This window comes from Danio aesculapii, chromosome 6 (genome assembly GCF_903798145.1).
Source record: "Danio aesculapii chromosome 6, fDanAes4.1, whole genome shotgun sequence".
NCBI classification, from domain to species: Eukaryota; Metazoa; Chordata; class Actinopteri; order Cypriniformes; family Danionidae; genus Danio; species Danio aesculapii.
Genome location: NC_079440.1, coordinates 57,448,656 through 57,473,916, shown reverse-complemented (window position 1 = coordinate 57,473,916; position 25,261 = coordinate 57,448,656). Strand labels below are relative to the sequence as shown.

The following is a 25,261-nucleotide window of genomic DNA, read 5'->3' as shown; positions in this document are numbered from 1 at the left end:
GCTGGATAAGTTGGTGGTTCATTCCGCTGTGGATAAATCAAGGACTAAGCTGAAGGAAAATGAATAAATGAATGAAAAACAAAAGTAAACAAAATGTTTATTGAATATAATAATTCTGCAACTGAGCCATCACTACAACAATTAAAATTCTTATATCACTGAAAAGCAGAAAAGTAGATATTATAGCTCATTTAACTTAAAAAACAAACAAATAAGACATATATTTGAGTTTATATTTGAGTGCATGTGTCTCACCGTCTTCAGCAGGCTCTCTGAATGACCCAGACCTCATCATGCTCTTGGGTCGGTCAGCCAGAGACAGAGAGCTGCCCAGAGGGGACGTCCCATACAGATCGTAACCCAGATCAGACGCAGGGATGCTGCTGGAGCGTGTGATCCCAGAACCAGAGCCGGAGTTCGGGATGGGAGTCACTGTGGAATGGATAAAGAAGCTCATTTTCATAATGTGACTAGTGATGAAGCATTACTGAAAGATTCCCGCATATTGAATGAATCTTTATGACAATACGTTTACATGGACACCAATAATCCAATTTTGATTAAGAGTCGACCATGTAAACAGAATTTTTTTGATAATTTAATCCGATTACAGTCATAATTTAACTAAACAGAAATGGAATTAAAGAGCCCCTATTATGGGTTTTTGAGAATGACCTTCCATGTAGTGTGTAACTCAGCTCTAAGTGAAGTGAAATATCCAGCTAAGGCTTAAATCTGAAAGTGAATAGTTTTTAAAACTATTGATTCATTTATAAAAGAGTCGACTCATTCAAATTAATCATCTTGATAACGACTCTTTAGCCGTTTCGGTGTGACGTCGATACAAAACTTAAGCCCCGCCCAATTGTTGCATTTTAAAATTGAAACCTGCGGCCCCTCCCACAAACACTGCATCAAAGAAAAAGAGGACACTGTAGCAGATCTTGGTTTAATCAAGTCGTGAAGATGCTGTGCTCAGCTGGATATTATTGGAAGTGTGAGGGAAAGTTAGTGTTATTTTCTCTACCCAAAGATGAAACGCTGAAGAGTCAGGTCAGTGGTTGAGGTTTATTTTTGCAAAAACACCTCAGCACTATAGCCCAGCCTGTGCTGTCCCCGTCATTTTTCTGACGAGAGCTTCAGCACTCTACATGCTTACAACAGGGGATTCGTTGGCCGTTTGTTAAAGGAAGGATCAGAAAAGACTATTGATGTATGAGACTTTGCCAGAGCTCGAAAGGAACTTTATCAGTACATGGATCAGCGGTTCATGGATCAGTTTCTTCCTCCATTTCACAAGTGTAAGTAAGTGTGATTAAAATGGTTGCCTCCTTGTTTTCTCTAGCTAGTAAATTATGTATTTAGTTGTGTTTTGTTACTTGTAACCGCTTGTACTGAATCAGGTTAACTCTTTATATTCTCATATCGCGTCTAAAACCACGTTGAAAACGCGACGTGTGCCGCTTTGTTTACGGATTTAAATGCGCTTGTGAGCTCGCGATCCACTGCTGTTTGTCATTGCTATGTCTACCGTCAGCTGTTCCTACACACGTGCCGTGGTCAAGTTTCAGAATAGTTCAGCTTTTGCCGCTGTGTGGATTAATACTGAATGTGTATCATGGATAAGAACAAAGCGATTTGCTGGTGTTTTACTGCACTGCTTTAAAGCACTCCTGCATTAGGTTACGGGCTGCTGCTGTGATCGGATCCCATACCAATGCTGGCTACCCGGGGGTTTCACAGACCTTATCAAAATGCAGGGGGGGATCTCAAATTACTGGGGTTTGTCGGGGATAAATAACAAAATGGGTGGGTGGCTGGAGATTGGGTTTGAAATACAGGAGACTCGCAGGAAAAACAGGAGTGTTAGCAGGTATGCTCACACATACACTGCACTCTGACTACTTCAATATTGTTGATAAGCCGTGGTGGGCATCTCACTTTCGCGCTGAACTTTGTCGACCAATCGCAACAGGCTGTCATGAGTCCAATCAGTGCAGATTAGCATCGCTCTAAGAAGTGGTTTGGGATCAAATGAATCGCTGAACGAATCATATAGGAGTCGCTGGAATAATTAGGTAAAAATAAATGCATATTATAAGACAATGAAAGTGTTTTTTTTTTTTTTACCTTGCATGCATATCAGCCTGTTGTTAGAGACCCTTAAAACCAAAATATGACCCTATTTAATGTATAATAGGGGCTCTTTAAGACGTGGAGTATGCTGATTATAGTGGCATTATTGAAGTGAAGTACACACATGTAAACACAGCAGTCAAACTATCACTGTCATGTAGGATTTTCGCAACATTTTGTGACAGGATAATCTATACACACACTGCTGTTTGACACTATTCTCTGCACCTACCGAGGAAGGACCACAGACATCCACATCATGAAATGCGGAGGTTTTTTTCCTGATACGGCATGCGTTTAAATAAATAAATAAATATTAAGTTTACTCATATTAACATTATGCAATATCCACGAAACCTGTTTATATACACACACAACGAACACAAGTCTCATTTTCATTTTGCTCTGTCAAAAAAAGTTTCAGGTTTGCACGATTACCATGTTTAGAGTGAGATAAGAATGTTAATCATCGGCTTTAGAACATTGTTTAACTAATAATCAGTCTAAGCCAAATGCAGACTAGCTCACCTGCTCACCTACCACGCTAGTTTTCTTTCACTCGTCACTTTTCTTTTCATATAGTGAGCTGATTTCTTCATTTTTTTAATGTTGAGTCCAGCTTAACACTGTATTCTCTAAACACTTGTCCCAGGACTTATTTGTTTCTGTTTTGTTTTTTTCTTTCTCTGCTACACCCTAGTAGGAGCTAATGACCGTCACCTGCTGCCACTTATGAACCACTCCGTGATTGGAGGACGAGAAAAGCAGTGGGCATTTAGACAGCAGTGCTCCACTAGAACAGTGTGTTTTTGTGTGTGTGTGGAGGCTTTGTTTTTGTGAGGCTTTATAAATATATATATATATTTAGTTTGATTTTTAAGCATCATTTGTTGATTAGGAGCTTTAATTTGTTTAACTTCTGTTGATGCTGTTGATCATCTGAAATAGCTTTTGCCTCGAACTCTTTTTAATTGTAAGTTAATTTTTGTTTTCAATACTACTTTGTTATCCACTTTTTATTCTGTATTTGGGATTGGGTTAGTAAGGAGGGGGTGCCATTTTTCTTTTTGTAACCATTTTCTCCTGTTTAAGTTGATAAGGGAGTGAGAGTATTTTTGATGTATTTTTCTTTTATTCAGTTCTTCCCTCTCTCTCAGTTAGAGAACGTTTGTTTGTTGTTTTGGCTTGAACCCCCTCTTGAAGCCTTTTTTTTTTTTGGAACCCTCCCTTAATCCTTTAATAAATATTGTTAATCTTTATTCAAGTTGCATTTTCTTTGTTGTTTAGTCCTTTGAGAAGTTGCTCATGTGACCTCATTGCTGACACACACACACACACACAAAACTCCACTAATATTCTGTTGCGTTCCTGTGTCCCCCTAGCCAGAGTTGAGAGGAACGTAACAGTCATACAAAATCTTAATTCTTTTTTTTTTTTTTACATGTTTACTGTACAACTTGTCACATAGCAGGTTTAACATATTATGTTTGTTGTAAGTCAACAGTATGTTTAGAAACAGCAGCTAAAAGAGCATCATAGACGTCTAACAATGAGAAGACAAAGAAATTGATCAGTTTTTCTAATAAAATAAATAATAATTAATGAAAATAGCTTTACTAAATGGTATATTCCAAGAAAATATCACTATTGTAGTACTCTACAAGGATATCACATATCTTCCCAGCCGGGGCACCGCTGGCCGGTACAGGCCCTATGAAAACATTTTGTGGGTGTCACGAGTGGGGGGTATTGGGTCACAGACAAAAGTGAATGGGGGTGATGGGGTTTTGGTGGGCCCCTACTCGCATCTTTGGGGACCCCAAAATGGTGTGGGCCCTTAGAATCGCTCTAACTTTTTGCCCCTAGCAGCGCCTCTGTCTCCCAGTAATGTATCATGTCATATCATATTGTCACTGTAAAAATATGTTAATATATGAACTTTTTAACAATGATTATTGTGACAGGTCATCTACTCATGACTAAGAAGAGCTGTTGTGTTCACTCACCCACACTGGTTGGTGGTGTTTTGCCGATGTAGGCCGGCGTGGTGTGTGTTGGAGAAGGCAGCTGAGGTGGAGTGGCTGAATCCGTCATGCTGGTGATAGTGTGGGAATGCCGGCGTTCCCGTCCTTCACCCTCTGAATGACCACTTGAGTATCTGAAGACACAATAACACAACTCAGAATAAGCTGAAGTCGCTCACTTTAATTAAAATGACTACCTCAGCCCTTTCTTGGGTTAGGTGTTCGTATCAGTTTCTAAACTGAAAGGGTACACTAAAAACATGACTTTTGCTGCTTGTTCAAACTACTTATTTAAAATGAGTTGAAAAACAGTTCTTAAGGGTTTTTTTTAAGTTCAATCCACTATCAGTTTCTAAACTGGGAGGGTAGAGAGCAGCATGCATAAATACCTCACCTGGAACTACTGCAGCTTGACTAGCATTACTCTGATATCTTTCTTAAAAATACTTTTAAAATCTTTCTGATTGTAATGTAATAAAGTGTACTTTGTGTAAAGCTGCTTTGGAAGGATAATTATTGTGAAAAGTGCTATATAATAAACTTGAATTGAATATCCAGGCCAATGCTGTATATGCGGGAGTTCAACTAATCAAGTTCAGCCTCTCTTTGCCAGCAGGGGGAGACTCTTTCACATCAGATGTTTTTAATGATAGCAAATGGATGATGATTAATGGAATTATTACTTTTCCTTAATGGTTTAAAGTACATCAATATATATTTTTTATTTTTTAATACATTTTTAATAAATGTGAATTAATAATAATTTTTAAATATAAAAATCGAATATTTTTGAATATTATGGAATAAGTATTAATTACTATAATTATTAATTAAATATTTTACAATATTATATTTTGTCTATATATAACATATTATATACACAAATAATAGTGTATTTTTAAATATATATACACACAAACCAATACATCCACCCCTTTGAATTTTCTTTTTCTTTTTGAATATTTCCCAAATTATGTTTAGCAGAGCAAGGAAATTTTCACAGTATGTCTGATAATATTTTTTCTTCTGGAGAAAGTCTTACTTGTTTTATTTCGGCTAGAATAAAAGAAGTTTTTAATTTTTGAAAAACTATTTTAAGGTCAAAATTATTAGCCCCTTTAAAGCTATATATATATTTTTTTCTATAGTCTAAAGAACAAACCATCATTATACAATAACTTGCCTAATTACCCTAACCTGCCTAGTTAACCTAATTAACCTAGTTAAGCCTTTAAATGTCACTTTAAGCTGTATAGAAGTGTCTTGAAAAATATCTAGTCAAATATTATTTACTGTCATCTTGGCAAAGATAAAATAAATCAGTTATTAGAAATGAGTTATTAAAACTATTATGATTAGAAATGTGCTGAAGAAATCTTCTCTTTGTTAAACAGAAACTGGAGAAAAAATAAACTTTTCCTTTTGTTTTCCTTTTTTCAACTGTATTTTATTATTTACAGCAGTAGTATATACTCTTGATATGAATATACACTACATGTGTGTGAATATCTGTATACGTGCATAATGTGTGATATTTACAAAATGAAAATCAATAATTACTAATAACTACTAACAATAATAGTTAAATTGGAAAAATGTACAAATGTTATACACATAATTAGTAATATATTGCTGATAATTATTTACTGTACTTGAATTATGTTCTTAATGAATTATTGATGAATAATGAATTAATTCATTAATGATAATAAATATAAATGATTGTTCTTAGTGCATAATATTTTTAATGGATAAAAGGGCCTACAATTAATAACAATACTAATAAATAAATAAAATAAAACAATAATAATAATATAGTACAACATTATTTTACAGTCCTATTTGCTGAAATAATAAAAGAAAAACTTGATGATGGTGTTATCAAAACTTTCAGAAAAGAAAACTAAATTGTGTGAGACTGATAACGACAGCCAGACGAGAGAGTAATGCCAAGAAACTGCATTTCAAATGCCTCGTACTAATGGTAGATCGCTTTTTGTAATCTGATGCAAAGTTCATTTAATACACACATACAGTAGTTGAAGAGAACATATGTAGCCCTCCTGTGATATATATATATTTTTTTAAATATTTCCCAAAGATGGTTTGTTCTGTAGATTGTCGAAACAAATATAGCTTAAAGGGGCTAATAATATTGACCTTAAAATGGTTAATAAAAATTTTTTAACTGTTTTTATTCTAGCCGAAATAAAACAAATAAGACTTTCTCCAGAAGAAAAAATATTATCAGGCATACTGTGAAAATTTCCTTGCTTTTTTAAACATCATTTGGGAAATAAAGTCCCGGCCTCACCTGTCTCCTAAAGTGACAGACGTTCGGCTGCTGGCACCCCACGTCCCGGTACTCCTGCACTCCTCTCGCTCCCCCAGATCGGCTTTAGCAGGAAGGCTCATATGCAGCGGCAGAGACTCCATGCTGCGGTGCAGGCCAGACATCTTCGGGTAGAGGATGGGTGAGCTGCTGACAGACAGAGCCTGACCCGAGAAACAGCTCGGGGAGTCGATGTGCAGCACAGGTGCGGGGCTCGGGCTGAGGCGCGGAGCCACGCGGCCACCGGCCAGGTCCTGGAGTTTGGAGAACGGAGGGATCTTTGGGGGAAGGTCATGGATGGGTATGCAGGAGTCCAGACTGTTGGAGTTCAGCTTGTCCAGGTGAGCCAGACTGGGCGGATGAGCCAGAGACTTACTGCTTAATAACCTGCTCAAGAAACACACAGAATTAGCAGTAGAATACTGATGAACATACAGTTGAAGTCAGAATTATTCGCCCCCCTTTGAATTTATTCTTCTTTTTTGAATATTTCCCAAATGATGTTTACCAGAGCAATGACATTTTCACAGTATGTCTGATAATGTTTTTTTCTTCTGGAGAAAGTCTTATTTGTTTTATTTCAGCTAGAATAAAAGCAGTTTTTAATTTATTAAGAAATATTTTACAGGGTTTCTGCAGATTTCATAATGTCAAATTTAAGATTTTTTAAAGACCTTTTTAAGACCATTAAATATTAAATTTAAGACCTATATCACAACATCAAAAACACGCATACACATAAAGAGAAAATGCTAAATCACAAAATTAGTAGTAAAATTACAATCAATAATTCTACAACTACTAACAATAATAGTTAAATTGAAAAAATGTACAAACGTTATACACATAATTAGTAATATATTGCTGATAATTATTTATTGTACTTGAATTATGTTCTTAATGAATTATTGATGAATAATGAATTAATTCATTAATGATAATAAATATAAATTATTGTTCTTAGTGCGTAATATTTTTAATAGATAAAAGGGCCTACAATTAATAACAATACTAATAAATAAATAAAATAATATAATAATAATAATATAGTACAACATTATTTTACAGTCCTATTTGCTGAAATAATAAAGAAAAACTTGATGATGGTGTTATCAAAACTTTCAGAAAAGAAAACTAAATTGTGTGAGACTGATAACGGCAGCCAGAAGAGAGAGAGTAATGAGAGTAATGAGAGAGTTTTCTAACTGAACAGTACTGAAGACAGGTTAGATGCACCATTGAACTACAGAAAAAACAAACAAACAAACATCTTAAGGCTAATTTATACTTTCGCCTAGCGCCACATCGCACACCTCACGAAATGGATGAGGCTTTTATACTTGGCACGTTCGCCAGTGAGATATTCTTTTAAATGACAGGGAGCGGTCAAAAGAAAAACACTGTAAAATCAGACGGATAAACAGAGAAGTAGAATGTTTCTGGAACTACTGTAGGTCATATCCTTAATATCATTGAAGATTTTTTAAATAATTGTTTTTATTATTTTTATAATTTATTTTAATGATTATAAATATTTTTTAACTATAGTTTTTTTTTTTTATTATTTTTATAATTATAATGATTATAAAGATTTAAAGATTACCAAGATTTTTTTTAAATCAAACTTTGATGCATCACTTGCTTTTGTTCATATCTCGGACAGTTCTACCTATTAAAGTTAAATTTTAATGGCAACAGAACAAGGGTTACTCTACAATTATATTTTTTTTATTATGGCAAGAATAAAAACAAAAACTTACTAAAAATACTGACTTTTCTTTTTTATTTCGCCCGCTCCACAATTCACACATTTTTGTCAGGCTAGTTTCTGTCCTCTACTTATAAGCTAAAAAGGCAATAAAATTCCTGACCATTATCACCAATAAAGCCTAGAAACAGGGCATCAGTATATTGTAAACTGATAGGTTCATATATTCCTTTCCAGTTATCAAAGACAATTTGTTACTTAATTTTAGTTTGTAAATTGTTTTAAATTCTAAATTGTGATATATACATCAGTGTAAAACCTATAAATGGTGGAAAAACATATTCTGTAATATTAAAACCACCTGGGTCTCCACTTTTGCATGGCCTCTTTTTTGTTATAACAAACTTATCCTTCAGGTTTTTCCAAACTTTTCCAAAAACTTTTCTCCTTTTTCACAGCTGTTGCAATTAATAACCAAGAATTATTGGTCATCTGGTTCTCTCTATAATCACGCATGGACTGATCATAAAGATGTATGTACAGTCATACCTGTTTCAGACAAAATCTCATCAAAGTGTTTCATATTCAACTTAAATCAAACGCAGTGCCGTGCAAACTGTTTACCCGAGTCTCAAAAACTTTGTGAGCTCTGCCAGCCGAATTCATGTCGCGCACACCCAAAGCAAACCTCCGCAAACACAGCGATGACGTCACATTCGCCACGCGTGTTGAGTTCAATAACAGAAAGCTGATTGGCTATTGCATGTTGGTCTTATCTGTAGATATAATACTGCAAATTACATTGGACTAATGAAATAAAGAACAACAACACAAAGAATTTAAATGAGCATTAGATGTAGCGTTATATGGACATCGGAAAAATAAGACCTGTGCAAAAATATTTAAGAACTAAAATTTCGATTTTTAAACTTGAGACTTTTTAAGACCCCGCTGAAACCCTGTTTTAAGGTCAACATTATTAGCCCCTTTAAGCTATATATTTTTTCGATAGTCTACAGAACAAACCATCATTATACAATAACTTGCCTAATTACCCTAACCTGCCTAGTTAACCTTATTAACCTAGTTAAGCCTTTAAATGTCACTTTAAGCTGTATAGAAGTTTTATTATTATAATTTAATTTATTTATTATTTAAAATATACAGTGTGTTGCATACATATATATATATATAGCTAAGACATATTTTTATATACTGTATGTGAAACGCAGACACAAACGTTTATGTCATTTATGTGACTTATGATTTATGTGTGGATGAACTCAAAGACCTGCTGTGGTCATGAAGAATGTCAACAGGAACTAAATCAAGGAGAACTAAAAATCCGCCTCAGAGGCTCTTGATGCTCGGCGTCCAGAAAGGAAGGTTTTGAATAATTAAAGAGCATCGCTTGCGTAATGTAAACACACACAGCATCTGTGTATCTCCTGCAAAAAAAAGTTGCTTACTTTTCAAAAATGAATCAATTATATATTCCTGCTATTTTAGTTTAGAAGTGCTGCACAGCTACGGCCGTCTCATTTTTATTTTGGAATTTAATTTTAAATTATTATTTGAAAACTCAATTATTGATATGCAAGAGAAGATCATCTTAAACTTCATTCATTCATTTTTCTTTGACTTAGTCCCTTTATTTATCAGAGGTTGCCACAGTGGAATGAACTGCCAACTTATCCAGCATATGTTTTATGCAGCGTATGCCCTTCCAGCCTATTACAAAACATCCACACACATACACTACAGCCAATTTAGTTTATCCAATTCACCTTTAGTGCATGTGTCTGGACTGCGGGGAAAACCAGAGCACCCGGAGGAAACCCCTGCCAACTGGGGAGAACATGCAAACATCACACAGAAATGCCAACTGGTCTAGCTGGGACTCGAATCAGTGACCTTCTTGCTGTGAGGCAACAGTGCTAACCACTGAGCTACCGTGCTGCCCCATCTTAAACTTTATAAATGTATTTATATTATTTATTTATATTTAATATTTCCCAAAGTGTTTAACAGAGCAAAGACGTTTTTCATAGTATCTCTTATAATATTTTCCTCATGAGAAAGTGTCATTTCTTTTAGATTTCCTAGATGTTTTCAATTTTATTTAAAAACTGCTATATATTTTATTTTATAATTAGATTTTATATTTAGATAATATTTTATTGCATTATATTTTATTTAATATATATTTATTTTATTTAGATGATTTTATTTAGATGCCATTTAGATGATTTTAGGTTTTTTCATTACATTACAGTGAAGCAGCTGGGACGAGAATCAGCACCTCCAAGTCCGAGGCCTTGGTGCTCCACTGGAAAAAAGTGGTTTGCCATCTCCAAGTTGGAGGAAAGTCCTTACCGCAGGTGGAGGAGTTCAAGTATCTCGGGCTTTTGTTTATGAGTTAGGAAGGGATGGAGCGTGAGATTGACAGGCGGATTGGTGCAGCAGCAGCAGTAATGCAGTTGATGTATCGGTCCGTTGTGGTAAAGGAGCTGAGCCGAAAGGCAAAACTTTCGATTTACCGGTCAAATCTACATTCCTACTCTCACCTTTGGGTCATTGCAAGAAAGGACAAGATCTCGGATACAAGCGGCCGAAATGAGTTTCCTTCAAGAGTGGCAGGGTGCACTCTTATAGACAGTGTGAGGAGCTCTGTCACCCGGGAGGAGCTCGGAGTAGAGCAGCTGCTCCTCCACATCGAGAGAAGTCCACTGAGATGGCTCGGGCATCTGTTTGGATGCCTCCTGGATCCCTACCAAGGGAACTGTTCCAGGGATATCCCACCGGGAGGAGGCCTCAGGGAGGACCCAGGACACGCTGGAGGGACTATGTCTCTCGGCTGGCCTGGGAACGCCTCGGAATCCCCCCAGAGGAGCTGGAGGAAGCGTCTGGGTAGAGGGAATTCTGGGGTTCTCTCCTAATGCTGTGTTCACACCAGACACTGTAGGCGCAGATAAATCGTGATATCCATGTGTAAATAGACACGTGAACATTAAGTTTACTCGCTTCATTCGCACGTTAAATTTACTGAGCAATAGACGTGGACACACAAGATGGGCAGGGCTTCTATCTGCCCAGTGACTCTAGCTTCTTTGCTAAATGGCTAACATGGATTTTATTGAGAGAATAGCTGTTTATGTGCAATTGGAAGGTTGATAAACAGCGTCGATACATTTGGTGCCATGTCTGAGTCCACTAGATCCATTCTGAGGTGCACCCAGCTCTGTGAGCTCATAAAATTCTCGAGAAACTGTACCTGGATGATGGAGGCTTTCAGCGGTGCTTCACACTGAGCCCAGCCCAGTTTGATGAGCTGTTGTCCGGTGTCGGCAGGAGGATTTCCCCCTGGGACACCAACAACAGGCGCTACGTCATAATCACTCCCCTACAAGAGAAAGCTCCTGATTGGTTATCGCAGCGCGAATGTCTGCTGAAGCTCAGATTTTTCAACTTGAGCGATTCATGCAAAACACTCAACTGGCGCCACGTTACTCATGTGTATCGAGCAGCAGGATGTCTATTCGTGCCTTTGCATTGACTTAACATGTAAATCACTTGTGCTTGACGCTTCTTCCATGTCTGGTGTGAACGCAGCATTAGACTGCTGCCCCCGCGATCCGGCCCCGGAAAATGAGATGAGATGAGACAGAACAGTAATACGAGTTTACTTAACCTAATTTTAATTACTAATATCATAAATTTGACTTGCAGTGAATGTTTGATATTATTTTTAATTAATTAACAATATAATATATTTATTTGATATACAGTTGAAGTCAGAATTATTTGCCCCCCTGAATTATTAGCCATCCTATATTTTTTCCCCGATTTCTGTTTAAAGGAGAGAAGATTTCTAAACATTTCTAATCATAATAGTTTTAATAACTCATCTCTAATAACTGATTTATTTTATCTTTGCCATGATGAGAGTAAATAATATTATACTAGATATTTTTCAAGACTATAAGCTTTTTCAAGACTTCTATACAGCTTAAAGTGACATTGAATGGCTTAACTAGGTTAATTAGGTTAAAGTTAGGGTAATTAGTCATTGTATAACAGTGGTTTTCCCTGTAGACAATTGAAAAAACATATTTCTTAAGGAGTCTATTAATATTCACCTTAAAAGGGTTTAAAAAAATAAAAACTGCTGTTGTTTTAGCCGAAATAAAACAAATAAAGCTTATTCCAGAAGAAAAAATATTACAGGAAACACTGTGAAAAATACCTTGCTCTGTTAAACATAATTTGGGAAATGTCTGAAAAAGATTCAACAGGAAGGTGAATAATTTTGACTGTATGCTTTTACCTGGGTGTGCTGGTGGGAGAGCTCAGCTCAGGGTATTTACTGCTGCTGGTCCTCCGCACTCGATGTATCTTCTCCAGGGTTTCTCCGCACCCGTCCGCCTGGCTCTCAGCCTTCAGGCAGCTGATCTCCAGGTCCGCTTTGGCCTTTGCTCGTTCCTTCTCCTTCTCACGGTCCGTCTGGTTGACCGGTCCAGTGCTGCTGGTGCGGCTGGTGGCTTTCAGGCTGCCCCCGTCTTTTCCTCGGCTGGGCATGGTGTTGGGTAAAGCTGGCACAGGTTTGAGAGTGAGGAGACTGGAATCGATGTTGCCACTAACAGGCCGTCCCGTTAGGCTCATAGCACTGTTTTTTGCAGGCCGTGGCAGACTGCGATACTGAATACTGCCACGGGCGTTGGGTGCAAGAAATCCCTGTTCAGATCCGCTGGCGTCCAGGCTGTTTTTGCGTGCTCCTCCGCCTGGCACTGGTTTGATGGGGATGCCTGAGGATTTGGGGGTTTTGCCCACAGTAGCAGATCCGCTGGTGATGGTGGCGCCCCCTGCTGTCAGCACAGTGGCGGTGCCGGTGGTCGGAGGTTTTTTGTAGCCAAAAGAGCCGCCGGCGGACGGTTTCATCAGACCTGAGGGAGGCTTGCGATGCTCGTTGTCCCGGCCTGCATCTGAACGGGAGCGCTGCAGACCCGTCGCCTTCACAGACATCTTCACTTTGTCTACTGCCTTTGGGTCTCCTTTACACACTATGAAGAAAAAGAGAAAATGATCAATGGCAGTCAGGCATTTAGCAGACACGTTTTTTTACACTGTTTTTTACAAGTGAATCATTACACCAGTGGAGAACAGAGAAGGGGAAGGTTCTGGAAAGTGACTTTATTTTAAAAATAAGGCAAAAGGGTAAGTTTAATGGTGGAATGAACTTATATTTGAAACATTTGAGAAGTGTTGTAGATTTTAATTTCCTTTTACAACACATTTTAATATCCAATTTTGGGAACACTTTACAATAACCACACACTATGAATCATTTATTAAGCATTAGTCAATAGTGAATTCATTATCTGTTAAGCATTAACTAAACATTAATAAACATTAGTAAGCAGTTTATAACTACAGCTACAACTGCTCTATTCTTAACTTATAAGCACATCTATAATGTGCTTAATGATTGTGTTTTCATACTCTGTTAATGATTCAGTTTTCATTACTAAAGTATTGCATTATTTACAAACCAGTGATTTAAGAAGAGTTTGTGGTTTTTAAAGATCATTCAGAATGAGTTAGTAATGATTAATAAACTATTCAAATTAACATTTATAATTCTTATTATTCAGGCATATATTAATAGTTAATTTGTATGTTTATAAATGCTTTATTAACTCAACTTCATGCAGTTTTGTGACCTAATCTAAAGTGAGGACTATTTATGCTTTATAAATCCCTTATAAATGACAATTAAAGGTTCAGTTAAATTCTAAACAGGAAAAAAAACATAAACAACTTAATTCTAGTCATTTGAAGATACACAAATGAAACTGTAACAAGTGAAAAATAAATATTTGCAACCTTATCTAAAGTAAAATTACTGTACAGTTTAAACATCGCTACATGAAATCTTGTATCATAGCAAATTGTTAAAATATTAGATTGTTGTTGTTTTATCCAATTTTTACAGTAATTTTACAGTAATTTAATTTTTTAGGTAGGATTGCAAATATTATTGTTCATTTAATACTAAGCCTTTAATTGTCATTTATAGGGGATTTACGAAGCATAAATAGTCCTCACTTTTGATTGGGTCACAAAACTGCATGAAGTTGAGTTAATAAAGCATTTATTCTCATACATAGTAACCATTACTATATGCCTGATAATAAAATATATAAACGTTGATTTCAATAGTTTCATTAATCATTTACTAACTAATTCTATATGATCTTAAAAACCATTGACTTCTCTTAAATACAAGTGGTTTGTAAATAATGCGAATGCCATGAAAAATAAATCACTCACAAATTATGAAAGTACAATCATTAAGCTTATGTGGTTATAAGTCAAGAATAGAGCATTTGTAACTGCAGTTATAAACTGCTTCCCAACGTTTATTAATGTAGAGTTAATGCTTAACAAATAATGAACTGACTATACGCTAATGCTAATAAATTACTCATAGTGTGTAGTGATTATAGTGTAATTTCTAATAACTAATTTATTTATTTATTTGTCATGATGATAGTACATATTGTTTTACTATTTATTTTGAAAGATACTATTCACTTTAAGTGCAATTTAAAGACTTAAGGTTAATTAGGGAAGTTAGGTTAATTGATTCATTGGACAACAGTGGTTAAAAATCTTAAGTGGGCTAATAATAACTACATTTTTTTATTAAAGCCAAATATTTTTTTTTTTTCAAAATAATAAAATAACACTGTAAAAACTTTCTGTGCTCTTGGGAAACATTTTAAAAATAATTACAATTTCACATGAGGACTAATAATTTTGTCCGACTCTATACTGCACATTTCACTAAATCTTGCTCAGAGAAATCCACCTTTTAAAATAAGATCTCCTGCATATAGATCAATCAAAACAATCTTTTTACTTATAAAAACCCATAAAAAACATTTCACCCAAAACTTATCAAATCTTTCAAAATTGTGAATATTACAGTGGAGAAAATGAGTATTGAACACATCATTTTTCTCAGAAAACATATTTCTAAATGTGCAGTTGACTTGGAATTTTCACTGGATTGTTGACAGCAACCAAAGAAATCCATAAATGCAAAGAAAACTAATTAGTTTACAAATTAAGTTTTATGTAATAAAATAAAACGACAGAGACAAATTATTGCTTAAAATTATAGCTGAAATCTCTCAGTAGTTCTTCAGCAAACCTCTGCCCTTCCTCATTGTAAATTATCTTCAGCTGCTTCAGTCCAACATCTACATTAGCAGGATGATGAAGATAAAACAGGGTGGACATTTCAGAAAGACAATGATACAAGAGACAGCCAAACAAACTCTAATGCTTTCGGAGAAAGAAAACCAAGCTGTAAAATGGCCCAGCCAATCACCTGACCTGAACCTAGCAGAAAATACAAAGAAAAAAGATCAGATTTGATAGACAAGACCCACAGAACCATCAAGATTTGACACTCTGTTGAAGACTGAAAATCTCACACCTGAGCAATGCATGTGACTCTACATGTGAGCCTAAAAAAGTCTTTTAAATATTAAATAGATTTCAGTGGTTCAGCACTTTATCCTTGTGTCATTTCATTGCAATTACACACAACTCATGTTTTAGATTTTCATTTTGTTTTGTTGTATTTTTATATCTACATTGTTTGAGTTTTTAGAAAAATCTGGTTCAATTCCATGTTAACAGCTCTATTAGAAACATTATTTCCAGGAAAAAACATGATGTGCTCAATACTTATTTCCCTGCTGTATTTTAATGCTGTATTTGGATTTCTTATAATCAATAATAATATTTTAAACCATTTCTTTATTTTATTGTAGCTTCAATGCTTCAATTCCAAAATTAAAACTCATTCATTATGGTTTTAGCAAACCTGAGAGGATAAAACAAATCTTCCTCTAGGATGGAAATCATTCTTTGAAGTATCAAGCAAAAACCACATCAATGACTATTGCTATCATTCAGCTTCACACAAAACATCAAAATACCATGCTATTACCATGACCGTACCACAGTGCTTTTCTGTGGGATTATACCACATCAACCTCATCCTCGATACAGTTCAATTTCACACACACACAACGCTGAATCAGTGTTAATGAGTGAAACCATGATGACCGGCGTCCTCTGTTTACACTGAGGTGTGTAACTTCGTTTAAGCCTCGGGGGGTTGACAGCAGATGAAGTCATGGAGAGAACCCGATTGAAGCCATGATTAAGCTTCTGTGGCCTAAACCTACAGTTCATGAGTCATCGTGGATGAAGACAAGGGCAAGAATCATCTGCGTTTAATTAGAGACTCAAAGATAAAAAGCGCCTCAACCCACAAATACCAGCACATGTGATTTATACAGCGTAGGTGACAGTAGTGCTGGGGTATATGATCAGAGTAATTATCACATTTTCCATTATCTGAACATGCTATTGGCTGGTTTAACAATTAACGCTCAAATCAAACTCAATGTGTACAAACGGATGGCTTATTTCTTGTCTACTGAATGTAACTAAATGTGTGCAAAAGGGATCAGTTCTAGGCCCTCTTCTATATATATATATATATATATATATATATATATATATATATATATATATATATATATATATATATATGTGCGTGTGTGTGTGTGTGTGTGTGTGTGTGTGTGTGTGTGTATATATATATATATATATATAAAAAGTGCTAAAATGTCAACAACTCTGTATTTGTCTGTCAATATGGGGTGCTGTGTACATTAATGACGGAAAAAATGTACTTTAGCAATGATTTTATCAATGATTTAATGATTTTAGCAAACGGCTGCAATATAACAAGGAGTGAAATATTTAAGGGGGTCTGAATAATTTCTGTACCCACTGTATATTGCTTGCATATTGCTTTTAATGTAGTTCAGTGTTGCTTATTTAAATCAAAACAAGTTTTAAATAAACATTTATTGCCACTTCAGGCATGAACATTATATTTAGGTTTATTGAACATGTTATCTTTTTAAATGAGGAAAAATTATACTGTGATAATTATCATTGTTTTTACGCAAAGCCCTAGGTGTTGCAAAAAAGATCACATCCGGGTCTAATGTTGAAACTGGTCAACATGAGATGATATTAACTTGGTAATGAGGTTTGAAGACATTCTGAGGACTAATGACTGTTAGAGAAGACTTCACAAAGCTTTAATGACTGTGTAAAACTTATGAGAGATGCTCTGAAAATACCTAAAGGCTGAATTTTCATCAAGTGGTGAACATTATAAAGTGAGGCATGCTGGGAAATGCCTGAAACATGGCTGCTTTAAGGACATTAAGGACAAAATCTCACACTTCACATCACCCCATTAGATTTTTAAGGACTCTAAAAGTTCTGAAAGCTTCTAGCGGCTCATCAGGGTTGCATTTCTTTGATTAAAACACAGTAATATTCTGAAATATCATTAACATTTTAAATAAGTATTTATATGTTCATTTATTTCATATACTCCTGATACAAAGCTACATTATTTGCATCATTACTTAATGAGTAAACTGAGAAGACTTTAAAAACATTTTAAAGACTTTAAAAGCAGACTTTTTAAATGTGGATTTAGTAACTAAAGCACAATCTGTAAAGGCGGAGGGCGGAGCTAGCTGATAATTTGCATTTAAAGAGAAGCACACAAAACAGTGCGTTTTAGCTTCCACCAAAAAAATAAAAGCATTTACAGTATGTTTTAATAAATGATCTGCGACATTTTGAGTGGAAACTTCACAGATACATTCTGGGTACACTTATTATGACTTAAAAGGGAATAACAGAACCACTTTAATAAGGGAATTAAGTATGACAAAGAATTATTCCACAAGGCACCATGGCTGCTGGTTTTCTTCTAATAAATGAACTCATTTCCTGACATTTAAATGTCATTCTGAACTATAGAGGGTGAACAGAAAGGTTACACTGCCCACAGGTAAACAACATGAAGAGAAGAGGCTAAAATGATAAACCTGACAGGCTACAGAAATCTGCTCAGGTTCTCAAAGAAAGTTAAAAACAAAGTAAAGCAGAGTAATTCTGAAAATAAAGAGTTATGCATTGAAAAAGCATGACTTTCATGCATGGATATGTTTCTATTGGCAACAGAATAACAAACCACTGTTGTCCAATGACTTGCTTAGTTAACCTAATCAAGCCTTTAAGTTGCACTTTAAAGGGTGTCTATTATGCAAAAATCACTTTTATAAAGAGTTTAAACACAGTTGTGTGGCAGCAGTCTGTGAATATAATTAGCTTCTAATGATAAAAATGTGTTAATTATATTTTTTATAATCACTCTTAATAAAAATAGCCTGCTGAAACACTTTGATTGACATTCTCCCTTTGTACGTGTCATCAAGGGGGAAAGCCCCACCCATTAGTGATCATCTTTTCCTCATTAGCATAGGACGTTAGTCTTGTTTTTGAATCTGCCACTATACCGACACATAAGCATTTGTAGCTCCAAAAAAAAAGCTCTCTTCTGGAAAGAGCACAATCTCATTTAAATTTAAAGCGACAGTCACCAAAATGGCACAATTAGGATCAAAGCCTAAAAGGGTCAATTTCAGAGAGTTATAAAAGATTATTTGTTTGGTATTTTAAGTTGAAACTTCACATTCACACTCTAGGGGCATCAGAAACTTATTTTAAATCTTGTAAAAAGGGACATAATAGGCCCCCTTTAAACTGAATATTAGCATCTTGCAAAATAACTAGTAAAATATGATGTACTGTTATAATGGCAAATATAAAAGCAATTAGTCATTAGATTAAAATAAAAATATTAAAGTAATAATATTAAATAATATCAAAACATTGCAAAAACAGGCATTTATATATAGCAGAAATGCCCAAACTAGGGCCTGCGGGCCAAAGTTGGCCAATGGTAACATTTGATTTTGCCCGCAGTGCCATGTGAGAAGAATTAGTAATGAAGGTTGTGGCGAATACCTTCAACAGAGATTGTCATTTCTAAATGACCTCTTGTTTGTTTGTTTGTTTAATTGTTGAGCTAAAAAGCAAATGATTGAATTAAATGTTGTGCATGAATTAGATTTTTTAAAATGTAAATAATGTCACTCCAAGAAAGAGGACAATACACAAGACATCAACGAGCAAAACAAGGTTCAGCTTGACTCCTATATTTAGCACTGAACACAATTGTGTTATAAATGTGTTTGTTAAAGGTACTTACATAGACTTTTAATCAGAGTATTGTTTTAATCATATTAAAATCGTGTTAAAGTATTGTTGCCCATGTAAACATACTCAATGTTTGACACACCGTCAGGGCTCTGTGAACTTGCCTTTGCGAAGCATCATTTTCTGTATGTACATCAAAAGCAAGTATGAAATCGCAGTTTGGAATTTATGTAGGCCTACAGCTCAACATTCATGTTTAACTGAATAAACAGTAAACACAAGTACATCTTATTGAACATCATTTATTTTCATCACTAATTATCATAGTAGAACAGTTTCTCAAGCAGTTTGTGATGCATTTTGGAAATAGGAGATGAGCCCCTGGTCTAATGTGCCACCTGGCTCGAGAAACCCGTTCTCAAAGATTTATTATTTGGGTAGCACACGTATTCTGAATGCCTTCGGCAGAATTCAAATGAGACATTTTAATCTAGATTAATCTAGATTCATTTTGAAATTAGTATTTTTATATTCTGGGTGAGGCATAAGACTAAAAAATGTTCATCTAATTAAATATTATCAGGCTGATAATTCCTATAATTCTGAGAAGTAGCCCAATCTGTCTGTCAGCAAACGTAGATTTGAATAACTATGTACCTCTGTTCATGCAGAATCGCCGATGCACGGTCATGTGAACACGAGTGACAGCGCTAAAAACAAATGCTCAATCAAAACTTTTTAAAATCCTGAATCAAAATTGGAGTTACTTTTGCACACTGGAGGAAGGACGACAGAATGTTTAAAGTATTTCTGTTAGACAGGTAATGTTCAGATTTAAAACCATTTTAGTCAAGCAAAGCTGATATAGATTGTGTTGTTGTTGTTATGAATGGGTTATATGCACAGAAGTGTTGTTCACCATCTGAAATCTTCCAGCGATAGACTGATGTGACTATTTACAGTTTCATAAGAGACCTTTCACAGCATCAATAATGTAGATTTTATTTAGTTTAACAATAAAACGTCAATAAATAGCGTTATTCCACCTAGCCTGCTTTACTGACGTGAAGATGGTTTTATATTCATATTGGTTGATTTTTGAACAATGACAGCCTGTGACGCGCTCCCTATATTGTTTACCAAGCTACCACAAATATTCGGTGTGAAATAGCATGTAAGTATGGCTTTATATGTGTAATTCCTGCACGCCACTGGCCAATCACTAAGCATACAGTAGTCACTTTAGGACAAAGCGTATGAGGAAAGAGTGAAAGAGTGATGACCAGTTTTGCTTGCTAACTACATAACTGAAAACGTGCTAGATATAATTCAGTTTTTCGTTCAGAATTGTATGATAAAGTTTTCTAACTGGCAAATGACATGATCTAGTGGGTCTCTGTTATCTTTAATGTGCGCGTTCACGATTTTAGGAGGCATGGCTTTGGATGACAGGGGAGGGACTGTTTTTAAAAGATATTTTGCTAACAGGTTAGCATTTAAGCAGATCACATACTGCACCTTTAATGTTTTTATTGTAAGAAGTACGATATAAAATGTAAAAAAAAAAAAACATAGAATTGTTAATATTAAGTATTTCTTCAATATTAATAAATTAGGAAATTACCATGGCAGCTTTAATGTGATAGTTTGGTATATTTACCTTGGCCCACACCCTCAATCAAGTTTGGATTTTGGCCCTTCATAAGAAAAGGTTTGGGCATTCCTGATATATAGTATGTATGACAGCATCAAGGATAGCTGTGCATTGAATTCAAAATTTTCATTACTATTATTTTTATGCGATTTTTATATTGTCCTTTCATTACATGAAAAAAATGCATAACGAGAGCTGATATTGGGTGAGTAAATGTTGCTCAGTTTTGAAACAATTCATGTGGTCCTTTTCATGTTTCCACACAAATGTGTAATGGGGATAAAATCTGCTGAAAAGACGCTTCAGAAAACACTGAATCACACATGGGCTTCATTTCAAGAGGTTATGGATGACAGTACTAACAAACAATCTACTGTAAGATGCTTATCCAGCTGATTCGTGTCCAAATCATGATATAGAATCATTAATATACGATCCTTCTGTAGCTGCAGGCTGGAGAAAATCAAGTTGTATGTTTGGAGAACAAAAACTTTTTGTTTTGCTGCCCAGAATGAGACTTGAATTAATTTATGGCATGTCTGTATGTCTGAGGTCTGAAATATATCAAAACGAGAATACACAGTCTGTTTGAATTAAAACTAAAGCCTAAATGCGAGCATAAAAAATAAAATAAAATAAAATTAAATTAAATAAAATTTTAAAAAAATTAAAAAAAATAAGGGCGGAGAAGGTCACTGGTTTGAGTCCTGGCTGGGTCAGTTGGCATTTCTTTGTGGAGTTTGCATGTTCTCCCGGTGTTGGTGTAGGTTTCCTCCGGATGCTCCAGTTTACCCCACAAATCTAAACACATGCGCTTTAGGTGAATTGAATAAGCTAAATTGGCTGTGGTGTATGAATGTGAATGAGTGTGTATGGGTGTTTCCCAGTGATTGGTTGCAGCTGGAAGGGCATACGCTCTGTAAAACATATGCTGGATAAGTTGGCGGTTCAATGCGCTGTGGCGACCCCTGATGAAGGGGTTTAAGCCGAAGGGGCTAAGCCGAAGGAAAATAAAATAAAACAAAAATAATATTTTATGCACACTTTGTAAAGTGCAATGATAATAATGATATAAATAATAATAAAAAAGTAATAACAACAGAGCGACAGCAACATTAAACAAAAAAATAAAATAAAAATACCAGCCAGTTTAGGAAACTTTCTAGGTTGTGAAAAGATGAATAAATAAATAAATAAATAAATAAATAAATAAATAAATAAATAAATAAATAAATAAATAAATAAATTGAAAAAATAAATAAAATAAAAGTAATAAATAAAAAATACAAAGTTAAATAAAATGTAAATAAATATTCCTGTGACATTTATCACATTTTGTGAACAAAAAAAACAGAAACATAAAAAAAATAAAAATTACAAAATAAAATAAAAACATAAAATTATACAATATTGGTAAAGAAAACGTTTTTCTAGCACTTTTAGATTTTTGTGATATTTAGCACACTTCCTGAACTGAGATAAAATTAAAAAGAACAATAATAAAATGAAAATAAAATATAAAAGACCTATAAATAAACTTCACACAGTTCATTAAAATAATGACACAAAATAATAAAAATAATGTAACCCAGAGTGCATTTGGGTTACCGTATATTGCAGTAAAATTGAATTTCTATGTTTTGATGCAGTATGCTTGTTCAGCGTAGTTTGAAGATTCTTTATTAGTGATTTTCTGTTTGAGAATCGCTAATAAAGCCTCTCCAAACTACGCTAAACAGGTATTCAATCCAAGTTTATTTGTATAGCGCTTTTTACAATCATTATTTCTTCAAAGCAGCTTTACAAAAGGTGCACATTATTGCATTACAATCAAATTAAGAAACACCAAGGTTGTTAGTTACCATAACTTTATTAGTTACCAACTAGTTACCATAGTTTATTAGTTAAAAGCTATTAGTTACTAGTTAATTAGTTAAAGTTATTATATATATGCAGAGTTAACCTGCAGTTATATAGTATATACAGTAGGTGACATCTACGTCAGCTCAATGAAGTGTATTTGTGTATAAGTGTATGCGTTGTCCTTGAAGGTATAGTACATAAACACAATACAATATCATTGCAATATTAAGTAACCCAAATTTACTCTGGGTTATAATAACAATAAAATATAACACACAAAAAAATTGAAATGCATCTCCTATATAAGCATACCTGCGACTTTGAGCACACTCTGTGAGGTGTGTGTGATGGGTGAAGTGACTCCCACAGGAGGATTGCGGCTCTTTCGGAAACTGCTCGTCTGTCCGAGACTCTGAGGTTTTTTCAGCTCTGCTTTACTCATCTTGTCCAGCGCGGGACCGTCCGGCAGTCGAGTTTTCCTCCACTTGCAGGACGGCTCACTTTTAAGGCTGCCGGTGTCATAAACTCCATCAGTTTTCCGTAAACATTTACTGTCCTCACTGTACCAGGCCAGACCACTTTCCACCAGGGAACGCTTTTCTGCATCAGTCCGCAACTGTAAAACACACACAGACAACAATATTAATAATACCAATAATAATTAAATGAAACTAAAAAAAAAATAAGCATCCCTGCAACTTTTAGCAAACGCTGGTCTGTGAAATAAGTAAATATAAATATATACTGTGTTTATAATTGCAATTATTAGAATTAATATTAGTGATATTGTCCTGTTTTGATTTACTTATTTCACTTTTAGTGTATGTTTGTTATTATTTTAATGATGTAAATATATTCCATAGTTCATACATAGTTAAAATGATTTGGCAACACTGAAAAAATTATGCCAATAAAGAAATGAAACTGAACTGAGTAAAATATTAAAATAATAATAATAATAATAATAATAATAATAATAATCATAATCATAATAATAATCATAATAAAAAATAAAATAAAATAAATAAATTATTATTATTATTATTATTATTATTATTATTATTATTATTATTATTATTATTATTATTACTATTATTATTATTATTATTATTATTATTATTAATAATAATAATAATAATAATAATAATAATAATAATAATAATAATAACAATAAAACACAGAAAAAACAAACAAACAAACAAACAAAAACAAAATCATTAAATAAAACACACACATACCAGTGACTTTTAGCACACTTATTGAAAAAATATAAACATAAATAATGACAATACAAAATCTGAAATTGCAGGTAATTACAGTAGGTGAGACTTTAATATGGCCATTACCGCCGCACCATGTACCACTGCCGCTCTAAAGGAGAAAGAACGTATTTTTAGGGTATGACCGCAGTTTGCGACTATGCCGCCAGGTGGCACAAAGGGAAGGGATGCGAACGGACAGAAATAGCCTATACATTAGCTGTAAATACTCTTCATGTATGCTAAAATATGTAAGCCTTCCCCACCTGTCTACTTAGTTATTGTAACTATTAGAATTAATATTATTGATATTGTCCTGTTTTGTTTACTACTTTCCCCATTTATTGTATTTTTTTGTTATTATTTTAATGATTTAAATATATTCCATATTTCATACATAGTTAAAATGCTTTGGTAACACTGTAAAAGTATCATGCCAGTAAAGAAATTAAACTAAATTGAATAAAATAAATAAATAAATAAATAATAATAATAATAATAATAATAATAATAATAATAATAAATAATAATAACAATAATAATAATAGAAAATAATAATAATAATAATAATAGAAAAAAATAATAACAACAATAATAATAATAGAAAATAATAATAATAATAATAATAATAATAATAATAATAATAGAAAAAATAATAATAATAACAATAATAATAATAGAAAATAATAATAATAATAATAATAATAATAATAGAAAAATAATAATAATAACAATAATAATAATAGAAAATAATAATAATAATAATAATAATAATAATAATAATAATAGAAAAAAATAATAATAACAATAATAATAATAGAAAATAATAATAATAATAATAATAATAATAATAATAATAATAATAATAATAATAATAATAATAATAATAATAATAATTCACAGAAAAAGAAAAAAAAAATCATTATATAAAACATATATACACACACACACACCAGTGACTTTTAGCACACTTAATGAAAAAATATAAACCTAAATAATAACAATATAAAATATATCTGAAATTGCAGGTAAATGAAATATGTACTCTAAAACATGTAACCCTACTATTGCCATTCTTCCCCACCTATCTACTTAGTTTATGAACTGTTA

At 33.9% G+C, this 25,261-nt stretch overlaps 1 protein-coding gene across 2 annotated transcripts in view; it reads right to left on the bottom strand.

The window, feature by feature from the left end:
- nav1b (neuron navigator 1b) overlaps nt 1–25,261 on the bottom strand; it is a 161,314-nt gene that overhangs the window by 41,408 nt on the left and 94,645 nt on the right. For both annotated transcript variants that reach the window (XM_056460598.1, XM_056460599.1), the window contains 5 exons: nt 23,205–23,508; nt 12,528–13,260; nt 6,475–6,879; nt 4,143–4,294; nt 256–432 (listed from right to left, as the gene is read on the bottom strand). In XM_056460598.1, the coding sequence (XP_056316573.1) occupies nt 256–432; nt 4,143–4,294; nt 6,475–6,879; nt 12,528–13,260; nt 23,205–23,508 (1,771 nt within the window). The remainder of the gene's footprint in view (nt 1–255; nt 433–4,142; nt 4,295–6,474; nt 6,880–12,527; nt 13,261–23,204; nt 23,509–25,261) is intronic.